This window comes from Podarcis pityusensis (genome assembly GCF_964106645.2).
Source record: "Podarcis pityusensis genome assembly, chromosome: 9".
Lineage (NCBI taxonomy): Eukaryota > Metazoa > Chordata > Lepidosauria > Squamata > Lacertidae > Podarcis > Podarcis pityusensis.
The window spans coordinates 16,275,669-16,293,785 of NC_138034.1; the positions used below are offsets into that span (position 1 = coordinate 16,275,669).

The 18,117-nt window shown below is 41.3% G+C and overlaps 1 protein-coding gene and 1 long non-coding RNA gene across 4 annotated transcripts in view; one reads left to right on the top strand and one right to left on the bottom strand.

Moving 5' to 3' along the window:
* The window catches only part of KLF3 (KLF transcription factor 3), a 39,788-nt gene extending 23,228 nt beyond the window's left edge, over window positions 1-16,560 (top strand). For 2 of the 3 annotated variants that reach the window (XM_081020147.1, XM_081020148.1), the window contains exons 3-6: window positions 9,118-9,586; window positions 10,334-10,484; window positions 12,695-12,855; window positions 14,854-16,560. In XM_081020147.1, the coding sequence (XP_080876273.1) occupies window positions 9,118-9,586; window positions 10,334-10,484; window positions 12,695-12,855; window positions 14,854-15,035 (963 nt within the window). In that variant the 3' untranslated portion in view covers window positions 15,036-16,560. Of the gene's footprint in view, window positions 1-9,027; window positions 9,587-10,333; window positions 10,485-12,694; window positions 12,856-14,853 lie in introns of those variants that run through there. The other variant, XM_081020146.1, reaches the window with a different exon arrangement.
* LOC308484987 lies at window positions 6,543-8,878 on the bottom strand. The gene is made up of 2 exons (XR_013990269.1): window positions 8,288-8,878; window positions 6,543-7,927 (listed from the first exon to the last, which is right to left on the bottom strand). It is a non-coding gene; the product is annotated as an uncharacterized lncRNA (long non-coding RNA).
* Window positions 16,561-18,117: the final 1,557 nt, after the last annotated feature.

The following is an 18,117-nucleotide window of genomic DNA, read 5'->3' on the forward strand; positions in this document are numbered from 1 at the left end:
GAGCTTACGGTCTAGGATGTTCTAGGGTGAGTCTGGTGCCATAAGCCTGTTTGCTTTGTTTGCCTCTGTGTACTTGGAAAATAGTCGCAAAGGGGAAAATTTGAATAGAGGATTGTATGTGAAGGCTTGCTGGTAATGAGAAGCTTATACAATTAGATCATCTTTGTGTGTTTGGCTGCTGATATTCCTGCCAGCGGTTATACAAGATGTAAGGGTCACTTTGAAATAAAGTTGTCATGGATATTTGTAATGTTTGTTAGAAAGTATCCAGTAACAGTGTTCAGCTTTTGGTTCAATTTTAATCTTAAGAAACACTCTGCTTGTGGGGGACATTTCCGATAAATGCTTCTTTACCTGGATATATTTTAATAAATGCTTTCATAAAGGAAGTTTTAAAACTTCTCCTTTAGTTATCGCTGTTTTGGTCAAGAAAACTTAAGAACTGCCCTTTGGGAAATGGATGCAATTGCCCTCCTAAGTAATTAGTGTGGTTGATTATAGACCAAAGTACTTATTGGTTGCTGTTCCAAAAGATAACTGCTATGTTTTCCTCAAAGTAGCTGTAGGCTTATTTCTGCAGAGAGGCTGGAAGTAATTTGCTAGAAATAAGTAGGAATCCATCAGCAGATAATTAAAGGCTACCTCTGGCATAACATGTACACGAGGTTTAATGCTACAACAATGTAATAACGTGTGCATTACATTGCATTTTAGCAAGTGCACCCTTGTCTTGTCAGCCCATTTGTAGCATCCTTAAATTAAGTTGCCCTTTTTTTTTTTAAAGGGATTTGCAGCCAAATTGATACAGAGTTTGAAATTTTGGTGATGTTTAGAGCAGCTCAGAGTCCATGTGATGTTGACTGCACTTTGTGACTTCTGGCCAAAAAAGTCACAAAAAGAGGGATAAGCTTGCTTTGCATCACTAGTGTACTGGTTTGTAAATAATGATGGATGAAGACCAAAGAGAGCAGTGGTATTAACAGGGAAAGTTGGTCTTCTTCAAAGACTTCATTGTAACACTCCCATCTGTAGCTGATAGCATCAGTACCAGGGTGTATCTCTAAATTGGTCTTGGATGTTAAGCGGATTGCAGCAGTGAGGATTTGGTGTGTGTGTGTGTGTGTGTGTGTGTGTGTGTGGTATAGAGAGAATGTGTTTGAGTGAGAAGAAGTAAGAAGAGGTGATGACTTTTTGAGGACAGGCTTCAGATATAAACAGGAGAGAAGTGTGTGTGTGTGTGTGTGTGTGTGTGTGTGTGTGTGTTCATGGTCGAAGTAGTGTAAATGCATTCATACTGCTAGGATAGCTCAGTCAGTAGAGCATGCGACTCTGAATCTCAGGATTGTGGGTTCAAGCCCTACATTGGGCTAAAGATTCCTGCATTGCATGCGGTTTGGACCCTCATGGACCCTTCCAGCTCCACAATTCTATGCTCCTGTGATCTATGGTTTTATGAGTGACAAATTTATTTATTTCATTTCTGGATGGCTTCTTAAACCAAACCTTGGCTTAGTGTGGCACGGCAGCAAAAGGGATCAGGGAGGAACAGAGTGGGTGTAAAACCAGAAGCCTATGCACTCATGCCAGCAAAGTTTGACTTGGTGTGTTGGGAGAAACCAGACCCGTGTAGCTCCTTCAGTCCCCTTAAGCTTTGGAAGTGGGGGGAGGAAGAGAATTTAAGGCGGCAAAGCGTGTGGTGTGTGGAAAGAAGTTCAATATTCTGCCTTTGGAAGGTGGAGTAAAACTACCCTCATTTCCTCTTGCAAATCTTACGATTCTAATTGAGAGCATTGCGTTTGCTGCAGTATTTGGCAAAATTGTCACGCGGCCCAACATTTTCTCCCGCTTAAAACTTGACGTTTTTGCACAAAGACATGCTGGTGAGAGTGGAGCGCCACCAGTGTATATAACACAGTTTTTAGCACCAGGAAAAAGAAACGAAGTTGAGTTTTAGCAACGCCGTAAGGGTGCGGTTTTAAAAGGTTTACCACAATCGCATAATGGCAGGACACACCCACAGCATTTTGTCATCTCTCTGGTGGACCGGGCAGTTTGGGAATGGTGTTACTACATACACACATGAGTGATAACTATATAGTAGATATGTAATTACAGAGTCTCCTGAGCTCCACCCTGTTGTGACTACATGTGATGTGAAATAGTTAATGTGGTACTTGTTACCTTGGAGTAAACAGTGCCACTGAAGTTTCCAGAAAAGCACTTTGCTACACAAATTAGCAGCAGATGCTTTTGCTATTAGAGTGTCCACTTTTGAGGCCTACATTTGGTTTAAAGGAAGTTAGGGTACACTTGCTTTTTAAGTAAGACGAATACACAAATCTCCCACAGAAGAACAGGACTTACTGTCCATTGAAGAAGACATGCATAAATCTTCCTTTTGAGAGGAGATTTGACGTGAGTTCTTAGTGATGGTGATTATTAATCACCACCCACTGTATGCTATGTAGCAAGTTCTGTCAGATTAACAGCTCAGTTGCCTCTTTACGAGAGCATTCATATCTGGGCGGAGATCACAAAATGTGACTTGTTTAGCTGGACTTTGTCCTAGGTGTGGACGAGTGGAGAAGAAATACGTCAACTCCCTGGTTATTTGGATTATATTGCTTTCCAACTTATGCATATTTGAAAAGCAATCTTGGTCAGGATAGACCTGGAAAAATCCCTGACACATGACTGATGTCTAAAAATTGGATGACACATATTAGACAGCCTTCATCAAGAACATTCTTGCCGGTATTTCTGTATCCTCATGGAGCTTGCATATAGAAGTAGGAATCAGAGAGAGAGACAAAGCACCCTGAATAATTGTTTGCTGTGCCAGAGAACATTAAGTGACATATTTGAATAGTCTTTCCCTTGAAGCGCTGCTCCTTTTAGCCAGGTACCCTTCTTCTCTTATTATAGAAAAGCTACTTGAAAAGTTGCAGATGGCTACAAACTGAGCACTTCGTGCTCCTTATAGCCCAGGGTCTCCAAATTAGAGAATTGCTACTCAACATCTAATGGTGTTGCCTTGCAATGTGTATGTGGCCATATAACTTAAGCAGTATTACACTTATTTCATCACTCAATGGCTTGCATGCCGAAATTGAGCATGTATTCTGTCTCTTTGTGATCTATCTGAAAAACAGAGCACCCAATTCTGAAGTTCATCACATCCATTTTTTATTTTTTATTTTTTGCTTAGCAAAATCCAGGAGCTGGCATTTATTGGAAACAGTATACTAGGCCACAGCAGCTGGTCTAAACAAGCATCTTATCTGTGATAAAAATAGCTTTTGTGTTCAGCAGTAGTTTGTTAACTACTTCATACCTGTAGGTTGTTTTTGAATATTAATTAATCCAGTTTATTTATTTAATTTGCTTGATTTATTTATTTTGCTTGGTTTGAATGATCAAATCCAGACTTAACCAGCTGTGCAGTTCTGTGTAGCTGCAATGCAGCCTCCGTGTTGGTAAGGAGGCAAGCCATGGTAAACCACAGCAAACTGAAAACATGGTTAATGGTTTCCAAATCAGCCAAACTGTTAACCATAGTTTCTGGTTCAGATTCATGCAGCAGGACACCTGGTTTGATAGTAGCTTCCTGACATCTTTTCCTGCTCACATGAAGGGAGCAAAGGAGCGCTGCGTGGGGATCAGTTTGTGGAGGTTATATATAGCTTGGCTAATTAAGCCAGAAGTTAATTAACTGAATACAGCCATTGTTTCCACATACTATTAGGATAACTCGGGACTCTGCCTGGTAGGCTTAAGACCCAGTATGCCACGCTGTGATCATGCTGTTTCTAACTACGCTGTATTAAATGTAAAGCTTTCAAGTAATATAGCACAGCCAGAAATATAGTCTTCATGCAGTGACTGGGTCATACTTTTTTTTTTTTTTGGCTCACTTGCTTTTATTTATTTCATAAATATAAAGTTGCAGAATAAACTCAATTTATTGATAATAAATTATTAGAAACCCCCCACCACCATTTCTTCTAATATGAAAACATGCAATCAGCCAATTTAGCTTCACTGTTTTCCTGTCACAACGCAAACAACTTTAGAATCTTCCATGCAGCCATTCAGACAACATGAAAATATTAGGTACAACTCTGGACTGAATGTGTGTGTGTGTGTGTGTGTGTGTGTAAATATACCATAGGCAAAGCATCATTAACATCCCGACATACAGACATGAACGTGCAATCGCACACATGCACGCACACACACACTCTTGTCCTATAAACTCATGTCTCTACTAGTAAAGGTAAATTGGAAAAACACCTTAAACTATGTATAGAAAGTTTACAGATGCACCATTACCCCTTGCATTTCATGACTTTTTGGCCCCACTATGTTTAAATATATATATATATTTTCCCTTTGTATTCTGTTTTGCCTGCTACATGCCTGGCAGGAGTTTATGCTGCAATGAATATGTTAGACTTCAAATGGTCACAAAGTGATGCTGTTGAGAGTAGCTTTCAGATCGTGTGTGAATATTATGTTGTTAGACAGATGTCACTTGTTAACTTAAGTTTGTCCATAGCGACATGGTTTTGTTTGGTTATTGCCTAATGCCCGTTAAAGGGTTACAAATTATTTGTGTGGGGGTTTTCTTGTTTTAGGTAATAACTAACCAGATGTGTCCTATCGCACTTCTCCTGTTTTTGCACTCTAGCTTTCCTTATTTGCTATGATGTTCATGATCTTCTACTGGAAATGTGCAGCTCAGTAGAAATGTGGAAAAGAAACCCTGTCAAAATAAATTGGCTTCTTCAGACTGGCACGAAAACAGCTGACTTGGGTGAATTCTGTGCTAGCGTAGCTAAACACAATGAAAATTCTTTCTGTCAAGCTGAGAAACAGAGAGCAAGTTGAATCCCTAGCATAATTTAATAATTTTGTGTTTTTTCTCCCTCAGCAGTTAGGTATTTCCCACTGGAGTTTGTTTGTTTAAGCATTCCATGGTTGCCTTAACATCTGAAGCAAACAGGACTTTAAAAATTTAGCTTGCAAGTTACACATGACCTGCAACCTTTAGAGGGGGAAAACGTGCTACATTATAGCTCAACTATAGTCCTGTGCTTTGGTTTGTACATCCCAGACAATCCTAAAAACGCCTGCCTAAGATACTGAAATGAATGGGTTTCTATCCTACAAGCCACATGCTTTTTGGTGGGGGGTAAGCCCACATGACTCTCTGCAGTTGTACAGATTATTGCAATCACGTTTAATGGGAATAATAATAATAATAATAATAATAATAATATATTATGTATACCCCGCTCATCTGGCTAGGCTTCCCCAGGCACTCTGGGGAATATCCCAACAGTATATTAAAAGCACGATAAAAGATCAAACATTAAAAACTTCCCTAGACAGGGCTGCCTTCAGTGTCTTCTAAAAGTCAGATGGTGGTTTATTTCCTTGACATCTGATGGGAGGGTGCCACTACCGAGAAGGCCCTCTTCCTGGTTCCCTGTAGCCTCGCTTCTCGCAGTGAGGGAACTGCCAGAAGGCCTTCGGCGCTGGACCTCAGCGTCCGGGCAGAACAATGGGGGTGGAGACGCTCCTTCAGGTATACTGGGCCGAGGCCATTTAGGGCTTTAAAGGTCAGCACCAACACTTTGAATTGTGCTCGGAAACGTGCTAGGAAGTAAGTTGCACTGGTTTCAAGGAAGTCCGCTTAGGATCAACAACCTCAATCAAAATGGACGGAAGGCTGTTTTAATTAGGGAGAGAAAATGTGATCTCTTAAAAGTCCGGTTACCATCTTTCTAAAAGGCATTCCTTGACATGAACGGTTTTGAACTTCAGAATTGGTGAAATAAATTATTACGGGTGAGGTCCAACAGAGCCACTCTGTTAATGGGGGGAGAGTTGCAATCACAGAAGGACAGCTTCTGTGAATGCAGCTGTGCTTGCCTGGATGAAAGCTCCATCAGTGAATGGAGCAACAACATTGTCTCCCATCCTGTGTTTTTTTAAAACTTCTGTTCCGGTTGCACATTTGAAATCCATTACCTGATGTTCCAATCCTATAGCCATGAAACAGTGCACTGAGTGTCTTGCATTGATGTAACTAAAGGTGTGTCTTCTCACTGGTGGGGCAAGTTCATCTTGCCATGTTGCCTGCCAAGGTGTGCTCCCAATATGTGCAACCCAATTTTAAGCACATAGGGTTGCAGTTACACAGCTGGCTACTGCGGTGCTTTAAATGCCTTTTGGATGCTGCGCTTGTCTCCGTTTCTGTCCCAGATACCACACCCTGCCTCTTTTCAGTTCTCAGCTTCACAACAACTTATGATCATGTATGGTGATTTTTTTGTTTTTGTTTCTGCTAATAATGGCATTCGACTGCTTGATTAGTTTGCCACACTTGTTATAGCACTGCAAATGTTTGCTTTTGCAGTAGTTTATAGTACCAGGTCACAAGACGCTGGATTTCAGAAATATTAATATTATTATTAAATTTATGTGCCGTCCTTGCTTCCAAAGAAGTCTTAAGTAGCAAACTTTTTTTAAAAAATAATAACAACAACAATTTAAACATTCTGAAATCATTTCAGAACACTCAGATACCCTCACAGTTGCTAATTTAAAGTTTGTCGGGAACAGTATATTTCAGCCATCAAACAGGAATATGTCTGTTTCATGTGAGTGAAAAGCATTCCAGGTATCTTGAACTGCACTTGACTGCATGATTAGACCCACCTCAATGCATTTGCCTACCTGTTACCACCACAGCATTGCAGTTTTTGTTCTGCTAATGGTAATCCAAGAGTTTAATTTGGCCTTATTGTGGCAATTTAATCTTGTGCAAGCCCGACTGCACAAGCAACCCAAGCAGTGGTTTGAAGCAGCACAGAACTGGTGTGCAATCCAAGAGGTGTGCCCCAGGATCCCTTGCAATATTGCAGGGAGTGCTGGGGTGGATCTCTTGGATTGCTTTGCTTGGGCCAACCCTGGGAGCTAGATGCTTGGTGTTGTTTTAATTATTAGTGTCTCCCTAGTCAGTATCCTTGAATAATTATCATAATTCCCTTGCTTCAGTGTTCTTTTGGTTGTGACAGGCGTAAGATTGCAAATGAAATATTCTTGATGGGGCAGAGGCACTGAAGTGTTGAGTCTGGAAAGATTATTGAGCAAATAGTGCAAGTGGCTCTCGGCAGTGTTTGAAATTAGCCAGGTACTTTTTGTGCCTGGCTTTTGACTACTTGCAACCAAGCGAGGATGCCTGGGCACCAGGATAGTGCCTGACATCTGCACCATCTGGGGATCATTGGAGTGTTTACATACAGTAACACCCCCATGCTGTAGAATTCTATCAGTTATATTTTTATCTGCACAATCGGAATGGATTTCTGGAACCAAATGGCTTTTTCTGTGCAGCCTGAGCAGGAGCAGTCACCATTAAGAAAAAGAGGTCTGAATAGGCCAATATATATGTGGACTGTCCCTGGGAAAAGTGACTTTTCTTCTTTATCATCTGAACTAGCTAGATGTTTAACTGAGAATCAATTAATCAAGGGTGGTTCACAACAAGACCACAACATAAAAAATAAAACCAAAAGCAGCAACCCATCATTTGAAAAATAAGACTTTAGAGTTGTCTTGTCCCCAGATGGAAACTAGACAGTCCATTTTGGTGACACTGCAACCTTGGTTTAAGGACCCATTTGACACCTAGAATATATACCTGAGTTTCTAACACTCCTCTCCAGATGTTGCTGGACTCCAACTCCCATCAGCCTCAGCCAGCATGGCCAGTGGTCATAGGTGATGGGAGTTGTGGTCCTCTGCAGATGTTGAAAGGTCTCAATTAAGTTACTTCCACGGGGATGTTGTGGTTTCATGTAACATATTTACATGCAGTTATGCAGTGGAATACATTTATGTTGAAGAAATTCTGTTACTGCAAACAGTAAAGGTAAAGGGACCCCTGACCATTAGGTCCAGTCGTGACCGACTCTGGGGTTGCGCATATCTCACTTTATAGGCCGAGGGAGCCGGCGTTTGTCCACAGACAGCTTCCGGGTCATGTGGCCAGCATGACTAAGCCGCTTCCGGCGAACCAGAGCAGCGCACGCAAACACTGTTTACCTTCCTGCCAAAGCGGTCCCTATTTATCTACTTGCACTTTGACGTGCTTTCGAACTGCTAGGTTGGCAGGAGCAGGGACCGAGCAACGGGAGCTCACCCCGTCGCGGGGATTCGAACCGCCGACCTTCTGATCGGCAAGTCCTAGACTCTGTGGTTTAACCCACAGCGCCACCCGCAAACAGTAGAATAGAACAAAAATAAGCAGCATAGGGGCCATGTCCAGTTGGCTTTCCTCCCAAGCACAGTAGCCTTCCTCTTCTGCTCTACAACAAAGTGTTGATGGGCCCAGTGGTTCCAGGAAAACGTGGCAAACCTTTCCCAGGACTGTCCTTGTCTTGTGGTTGATGTCTTCACATTAGAATTAAAATCTGAGCTGCCTGAGTCCACAACCTGGTAGCCAGGCCTGACTTGACATATCCACCAAAAGGTACAGAATTAATCCTACCAGATCAACTTTGATTACAGAAGATTCTGATACATAATTAAAATATACAGTGGTACCTCGGGTTACATACGCTTCAGGTTACATACGCTTCAGGTTACAGACTCCGCTAACCCAGAAATAGTGCTTCAGGTTAAGAACTTTGCTTCAGGATGAGAACAGAAATCGTGCTCCGGCGGCAGCAGGAGGCCCCATTAGCTAAAGTGGTGCTTCAGGTTAAGAACAGTTTCAGGTTAAGTACAGACCTCCGGAACGAATTAAGTACTTAACCCGAGGTACCACTGTATTCTGTAATGTGGTAGAAGTACCGGTAGTTAATGTGAGGCATCAAGGATGGCTAACCTGTAAGCCATCTGCTTCGTGGGGCTGTATGGTTCTGCATAAGCAGAATTATGTGTGTCTGAGCTTCTCACTTCAAAGAATATCTGCGTAGGATTTCAATTCATATTTGAGTCCAGTGGAATTCAGGTTAAAGCATCACAGAGATGATCCCTTATTTAACAAAGCATATTTTGTGTCCTGGATTCCATTTCACCTATTTCTTCCCCTCTTTTGCCCAGTCGTTCAGCTCCAGTTACATGGACCAAATGAACCACAACAAGTACAGTGTCATTTATTCGACGCCAAACATGATGCCCAGTAAAATCTACCAGATTTCGGAAGGGTTTTGCAACGGAGTGCAAGTTGAGCCTGTCGACCTCACAGTGAAGCGGAGCTCACCTCCTTCATCAGGAAGTTCTCCTTCTCCTTCGCCCCTGAAATTCCAACCCAGGAGAGGCTCACCTGGATTAAATCTGCCCTCACCCAGCCCACCAATGAAGAAACTGCAGCCTTTCACGATGCCATTAACTATTCCTCCGGTAATGGCAGCTCTTTCTCGCCATGGACTTCGAAGCCCTGGGATGCTTCCAGTTATACAGCCCGTCGTAGTGCAGCCTGTCCCTTTTATGTATGCTCCTCCCCTTCAGCATCCTATTATGGTGTCCACGGTCCTTTCAGAAGAGTTGGAAAATCCAAGTAGCATGCCAGGTAAAGGTTCTGGTTTTGGTGGACTTCCCCATCCCATTTTTTATTTTTTAAAAGATAAATTAAAAAGGGACCTGGTGTTCTTCTGCTTAAAGTCATGCCACATCTATCGTGACAAAACTGCTTCTGTTTATCCTTTTACAATGGGATACGGAAGATAAGTGTTTTCAACTAAGAGCAGGCAAAGTAGATTCCTACTTCGTGGACCAGGCATTTAACTCTCTGCATAATCTGCGTCACAGTTTTTGTGACAATAAAGGGGGACGGAAAGGCAGAAACAAGGGATGCTGTCCTGATTAGGGCTGGGTGATAAATCAATATATCGTCCAAAACTGAAGTCCATATCGTGATACTGGTTTCATACTGTTTGACCTGGCAATATATTGCGAATCATGATGGATGGGTGTCTGCTATGCAAAAAACAGGATGCGGGGAAAACCGTGAAGCCAGCCAATGCCTAGCTCCATCCTTATTTCAGACATCGTGATATATCGGTATATTGTGCTGTTTAGCTGGTGATATATCACGATGCTGAAAACCATGTATCATCCAGCCCTAGTCCTGACCTCCTTAGAGGAAGCAAGGGCAGTAAAAAATGCAATAAGTAACAGTGTTTCGAATGCAGAACTTGCCAACCTACAAAATATATTCAGCAGTTGACTATCTTCCCAGGAATATCTTATGTTAGTTACACGCGGCATGGAGAAGATGGGAAAATGTGTTTATTTGCTATGTTTGTTTTTCTTGTAGTGTCTGTTATAGAATCTTACGAGAAGCAAGCCCTAAGGAAATCTATTAAGGTGGAACCAGGCATGGAATCTCCTAGGAATGACTACTATCCTGAACAAATGTCCCCTCCACTGATGACCTCATTGTCGCCTCCTCAAGCAATGCTTCAAGAGTAAGTACCTAACTGGAGTCTTATACTACCTCGTTTAAGCACAATAATTAATTGCGTCCTCATCGTAGATTGCATTACCGTGTTGCATTCTATGCAGGGCTGCCCTGGAGGCAGCAGCTAGTGCAAAATGCAGCTGACAAGACAGAATATTGCATCCTATTACATCACTGTTGAAAGAATTGTGCTAGCTGCCAATTAGCTTCTGAGCTAAGTCCAAGGTGCTAGTTCTGGAGTACACAGCCCTACGCAGTTTGGGGGTCAGAATACCTAAAATACAGGGTCGTCTCTTACACCCAACCAATCGTGTAAATTGTCTTTTTTGTGCCTATTAAAGACTTTTTCAACCAGCCTTTTTAAGAAGAGACTTTTATCACAGTTGGTATCTGAATTAATTTTAAATTGTTTAAATTATCTATATATACACGCATATTTTTATATATATGCAGTTGTTTTGCTTATGGCTTTTTTGCAATGTGAAAATGCTTTGTAGGGTATGTTTCATAAATCAGTTGAATAGCAATAGATGATCTAAAGTGTAGCATGATTTAGTTGGGTTTATAAAGAGATAACAGCTCATTCCCTTTCTCAAAGGAGACAGGATAAGTTTCCCTGGGAAACTTCTTCAGAGACTTTTAAAACATTGCTAGGAACCTTAAAAGGTGACCTGTATTACTGAAGTCAGGCTAATGGACACAGCTAGTCTTGTACCCAGAACAATTCTTTATCCCCTCCCTCAGGCCTTCCACACACCCCTTGGCTGAAAAGATAAGGGGGGGTCAACCTTTCACTATCAGTTGCAAGACATCTTGCATTATTGTAACAGTTGCACTGATGCAGTAAAATATCAAAGAAATGTGCAGATGTAACATCTCAAAACTTCATTTGTGGGATCTGTACCTGCTGCAGTTAGAGATGTTGGATGTTGTAGATTGCACTCAGTTTAGTTACGGTATTTTTAATAAAAAAAATAAAGACACCATGCGGTCAAAAAGACTTTTAAAAAATCAAATTTAAAACAAACCAGGTAATAGAGCCTGTGGACTCTCTCCCTAGTCCTTTTATTTTGGCCATTTGGCTTGGCTCTCTTACTTGAGATCTGGAGCTATTTGTTTGGATGGCTGGCTGGCAGAACTTTGGTCTAGATAGGGTTTGGTTCTTTTTGAAGTCTGTGTGCCCTAGTTTTCCTGTTAGCTCTGCACCATGGTAAGTTACCAAAAGCACTCTTTATTGATTGGGCTTCATGACGTAGTTACCTCTGATATGTTGATAGCTCTTCTACATTATTCCTCCTCATATCACCACTTGTACCACATACAGTTCCTTTTTTTAAAAAAACCCATCTTGCAGAAATTGCACAATCACTTACTGAAGTCCCACTTTTTTTAAAGACAGAAGTTCTAGATGCAGGAAATAAGAGATGGGGCTTTCTGCTTGCTAATTAGAAATAATGAATAGATAGCAGTCTTTTCTATAAACGTGTACGGATACAGAACTGCACAGCTGTTACTGCCTGCTTTTAAGGGTTATTCCTAGGCCAAATGCTCTTAATGTGCATAATGTGCTCTGGAAAGGCCACACGCCTCCAACTGATGGAAGCCTAAGAGTCGATTTTTGACATCCTGTGGGTGTGGCACATACAGACTAAACTCTACTTTTAGGGATTGACATCAGTGGTGAGGAGAGACCGCACCCTTATGCCAGCCCTAAACAGGAAATTCTTAATTGGTCTCTAGGGGAATTGAGAATAAAGCCTTTTAAGAAAGAACTGGTGGGTTTAATAATGTAAAAAAGCTGTGAGCCAGCTCATTTTTAAAATTTCTTTCCTAAGCAGAAGGAAAATATGTCAACAAAAGCAATAGACGTTCACTGGAAGCACTAACTGAGAATTTGTAAAATCTAAATACAGTATGCTTGTCTGGGAAACAAGAGCCTGATCTTTAAAATAAACGAAAAAGCCTAGCATGCACTGGAGATTTTTGTTGTTCATCCCACAGAATGAATAAAAACCCCAGCAGGGAAGAGAGCCAAAATATTACCACGAAAGACCATGAAATTTGCTAAGCTTGCTTGAATTCTTCCACATGCATGTAATGTTGTTTAGGCTGCCAAAAGACAGAGGGGGTAGTGAATAAAGGAGCTCTGTGGTGTAACATTAAGGGCGATGTAGCTAAGCAGATTTCATTGTTGACCTGTGGCTTAACTTCATGCAGGAATCACCCTTCAGTTATCGTTCAGCCTGGCAAGAGGCCTTTACCTGTGGAATCTCCAGACACGCAAAGGAAGCGCAGGATACACCGATGTGACTACGAAGGCTGCAACAAGGTTTACACTAAAAGCTCCCACCTGAAAGCTCACAGAAGAACACATACAGGTATAATAATAATAATAATAATAATAATAATATCCTATCCTGCTAGGTTTCCAACAGATATAAAAACATAACAAAACATTTAAAAAACCTACCCTATACAGGGCTGCCTTCAGATGTCTTCTAAAAAGTTGTGTATCTCCTTGACATCTGATGGGAGGGCGCCACCACCAAAAAGACCCTCTGCCCGGTTCACTTCTTGCAGTGAGAGAACCACCAGAAGGCTCTCAGAGCTGGACTTCAGTGTCCCAGCTGAACAATGTGAGTGCAGTCCCTCCATTTGTAGTATGCTGTTGGCTTTTATAGTCCATAGGAACTGCAAAGGTCAACACAAATGCACATGAGCCACTTCTAATTGTAATGTAAAGGTTAGGGATGCTTTGAGTGGCAGGACAGCTGCATCAGCCCAAGTTGCTGCTAGAACTGCTATAGCTTGAATTGAACTGTAGGAATGCAAAATGTGAGTGGGGAATATATACAATTTAATTTGACTGGAATGATTTGCTCTAGCCATGGGGCCGTAAACAAAGCCATAAAGCAAAACTGACCGTGGCCCAGCCTACCCATTAATTATTGGCAACATGCTTGCTGTCAATAAACGCTGTTCCACCACTGTGGCGCTCCATATTTTGTTTTATTGGCAGTGTGTCATGTGTCTTGCTCAGGTTATTGTATTTTCATGCCATGGCAGTGTCACTTGTCCCTTTGGTGCCAGGAAGTCAATGTGCTGTACAGCCGATGGCATTATCACTTCTTGTATTTCCTTAGTTTCTGGAGTGGTTCAAATTAAGGCCACCCTACCACTGTGGCGCTGTGGGTTAAACCACAGAGCCTAGGACTTGCCGATCAGAAGGTCGGCGGTTCGAATCCCCATGACGGGGTGAGCTGCCGTTGCTCGGTCCCTGCTCCTGCCAACCTAGCAGTTCAAAAGCACGTCAAAGTGCAAGTAGATAAATAGGTACCACTCTGGCGGGAAGGTAAACGGCATTTCTGTGCGTTGCTCTGGTTCGCCAGAAGCGGCTTAGTCATGCTGGCCACATGACCCGGAAGCTCCCTCGGCCAATAAAGTGAGATGAGCGCCACAACCCCAGAGTCATCCGCGACTGGACCTAATGGTCAGGGGTCCCTTTACCTTACCACTCTGTAACGTGTCACATACCAGAAAATTTCTCAGTCTTGAGACTGAAGCTTCAGATATGTAAAATGTGGAATACTTGCCTGTATTTTTAATTATTTACACTTCGATCCAATGAATATTTACTCAGAAGTAAGCCTTGCGGTGCTCATTGGGGCCTATCCTCTAGCAGGTGTTAAAGGATTTTAGCCTTGGTTTTTTATTTTATTTGGCACACACTTTTGCTTCTCTGAGTGGTGGCTGGTTTATTTTTCTTATTTTTCTACTGAATGGTGCTAGTACCACCACACCCTTCTACATCATCACTAAATTTGTCTTGGATACAGCATTCTCTCTACAGATCTTGTTCTCTGTTTCTGAGCTCTGTTCAAGGACGGCTCTTTACTCCAGTGAAGGCTTTCACAAATAGGAAGAGTGCAATTTTCACAAATTCCCCTTTTCTCCCAGGCACTCTCTAACCCCGTATAGCATGCTGGCTTTGGGGGGGGGGGAGAGAGAAAACAACAAAAATAACCTCACCATGGACAAATAATGCCCATAGGACTGAAGAGCTTTCAGAGACATGAAACTGAATGTAACTCAAGATTAAAAGCAACAGTTAGGGCTAGTGGACAAGTCAGTTATGGATCAAATATAAAGACATTTTAAGGCCCATTTTTAATCCAGAGAAACCTGTTTTACTAGAACATCTGGTATAAATGTAAAAAATATCCTGTAGTTTTTAAGTAACAATGCTGTTGACAATGGAGGTTTGCTTTTCTTATGTGTTCATTGTGTAAAATGAAAATATGTTCCATGAGTTTTTGTTTTGCTTCGGTTTTTTAATTGCCTTCCCCCCTCCCTTTTTTTTCTTTTTTTGGCCTCAGGTGAAAAGCCTTACAAATGTACTTGGGAAGGTTGCACATGGAAATTTGCTCGATCTGATGAACTAACACGGCATTTCCGGAAGCATACAGGAGTCAAACCTTTCCAGTGCCCAGACTGCGACCGTAGCTTTTCCCGCTCCGACCATCTTGCCCTTCATAGGAAGCGCCACATGCTAGTCTGAAACACTCTTCCTTCGTCTCTCTTCATATTTCTTTTCATTTTTAACCTGTGCATTTTAAGTTAGATTCAGCGGGCCTGAATCTCTGGATTAATAGCCTTGAAACCTTCCCTATGGTCAGTAAGAGATGTTTGCTTGACCCTTCTTTGCCCATGCCACGGGTCAGACCTACAGAATGTGAACTTTTTTTTTCCTCCTGGGGGTTGCTAAGCAAACCCTTGCTTGCCAGCATGCAGATTAAATTTCTGTGAGACTTAAGAGATCTTGTAATCGAGCTGGCTAGTTTTGCCATTTAATTAACCAGCATATGTTGATCATAGTCACTTGTGTTGGAAATCCAGCCTGCTAGTCCTTGCCAGAGACTCTGTACCCTGTAAAGGATGCGTGTCTCCTTTTTATGCTCAGCAATGCAACGAATGGATCCTTTCCAATGTGGTTGGTTGTAGAAGCATGTTCCACAAGACACTTTTTGGTTGTGTTTAAAAAAAAAAAAGAATCCTCAAACTGGGAGTGAATGGAACAATTTTTGACTGATGAGTGGCTGTTTATCAGCAGAAATGTTGTCAATGCATCATGTTGTACATCCTGACCGACATTGCCTCTCTTTTGTCTGTTGTGTAGAATGCTAGCTTGTGTTTGCCTGGATAATAGTGCCTCAGTAGATTCATTAAGCAAAGACCTTCTTGTAGTGTAGTTATCTGTGTTTTGTGTCCAGCTGTATGAATGGAACACACATGGTACTCGTATGATGTGGCATTCGATGATACATGCAATAATCTACCTCACTGAGGAGGTGTGGTAGGTATATTATTTTCTCATCACTCCTCTGCATTTCCTGTTGTCTACACAAGGCCTCTGGTCCTTTCCCTGGAACAGTTTAGAAGCAGCAACCTTTTCAGCAAAATGAACCTGAACTGCTGGAAGGCACCACCATATTCATAAGATAAGTGAGGAAGACAACCTCTGAATTTAAGCACTTCTGTAGATCTCAAAATTTGAGTATCGCAAATGGAAAAGGTACACTTTGATCTCTCGTTGCCATGTTCCACAGAAGAGCTTCATGAAGTCCCTCAAGTGATTTGTAATGCGGTCATGCTAGGAGTGGTAAAATACACAACCAAAAAATAGTTATTTGAAAATCCAGCATGGTTGATACTATTCCATATCCTCTAGAGATTTCGTGGAAAGATTTGAAGGAAAGAAAAATTACTCTTTTCACCAGTGTGCCTACGAGCTCTTCTTAGAATTATGGGTCATTTGGCTTTCATATTTTTAAAAATGGAGATAGATAGATAGATATATTGAGGCCAGCAGCAATAAGGGGAATGAACAACAGAGGAAAGGAACTCATAATGTGCTAGGAAACACTTTATCGAAATCAACTGTTGTAATCAAATGCATTTTGAGTTAACCACCCCTTCAGGGGCAACCTGTTTCATTCAACACTGTCAAAGTAGTAGTGTGCTTCTACTGTTTCATAAACTGTGTTGGGCTTCCATAGTTCATTTCTATAAACTATTTTCTAGCACTTTTTGTAGTCCTGTCTCCTCTTTTCTTCCACAGAAAAATAAAGTACAGCTGGGTGCTTACTTAGCTTGGTGACTCTCTCCCATTGAAATCAGATGTAACCAAGTAACTGTGGCTGGATCATGGCCATCATTTTTTGTGTCATGCACTCTGTATCTGCACACCTGTCCTAGAGAGGCCTTGTACATTTTTTCTCAGATTCAATTTGGTTTGTAAATCCCAGGTAACTTCAAATTGATTAAGGCTGCAATCATTTACACACTCATGGCAGAAAGCAACAGTGGCAAGCAATGGGACTTAATTTTCTTTTTAAAATTAAATGTTATATTAAAAAGTATAAATTCAAAGCAATAAAGGTTTAAACAGTGAAAAAGAGCAATAACAGTGATAAACAGTCCCGTCCCCCCGCCCCCTTCTGCCCATCATGGTTCCTTCCATCTAAATTTCGTGCAGGATTGAATAATGGCAAGAAATTCATCTCTTCTGTTTTCCATAACTAATAGGCAAAAAATCATGTGTAGATCATCAATTCAGTAACTTCATTAACTAAGGATCTTAATATATTTTGAAATACATTTTTGATTTATTCATTTATATAAGTTTAAAAAGAGGTACAAATAGGGACTTAATTTTCTGAGTATAGGATTGTGCTGTGACATTTTCTTCCCTTCAAGAAAGCATGCACTTCCCCACTCCTGAAAGGAAAACGTTCACAGAATATGTCAGAAGGCTGATACGGAAGAGTTGCCACTTAATTAATTGCAAGGAAGTGAGGCAGGCTGTTGAGAACAGTATCTGTGTTGAATGCAATAATAAAATGTTCTGCAGAGTCACAGGTGCAGAATTCAGCTTGTGAGTTGCTATTGTGAAAACAGAAGAATAAAGGTAAATTTGGGAGGGAAGAGATAAAGAAATGCTTCCTACAGTTCTTTAAAGCCAAACCCAGAAGTATTTGAAACTTCACCTAGTTGGATATATAGGTGCTTCAGATAAATTTAATCTCTCTCTAGAAATTAAACGGACAGAGCAAGGGAACTGTTGCATTGTTCAGTGTAATCAGTCACGTGTGTATGGTGGCTGTTTCACAATCAAACCTTGCAAGAATTAGGAATGTTTAAGACCAGCCTGGAAATCCAAAAACCAATCCAGTTAAAAGTGTGGCACATTTTTTGCTTTGCTAATAGCAAGTTTAAACCAGGAATAATTGTACTGAAGCATCTGCAACCCATTCCATCAAAATGTAAATGGAGCAAGAAAAAACCTCTCTAGTGTTGCCAAGCAAATCTGGGAAACACATTATTTTCTGTTGTGTTGACACACTTAAACTACTCTGTTGCTAACATGGAAAAACACTGAATGTGGAAACTTGATGAGATTTCTAAGTGTCAGCAAAACAGGAGTGGGAACTGCGGAGCACAGAGTGCCATACTAGGATTCGAAATTTAATTCCTTTGGATCCGATCCCTCCAAAAATAAGATATATTTTTTCCCTTCTACATTAAAACGTAACAGATACAAATTACCAGCATATGAAAATTGGTAAACTGTGTCTAAGCAT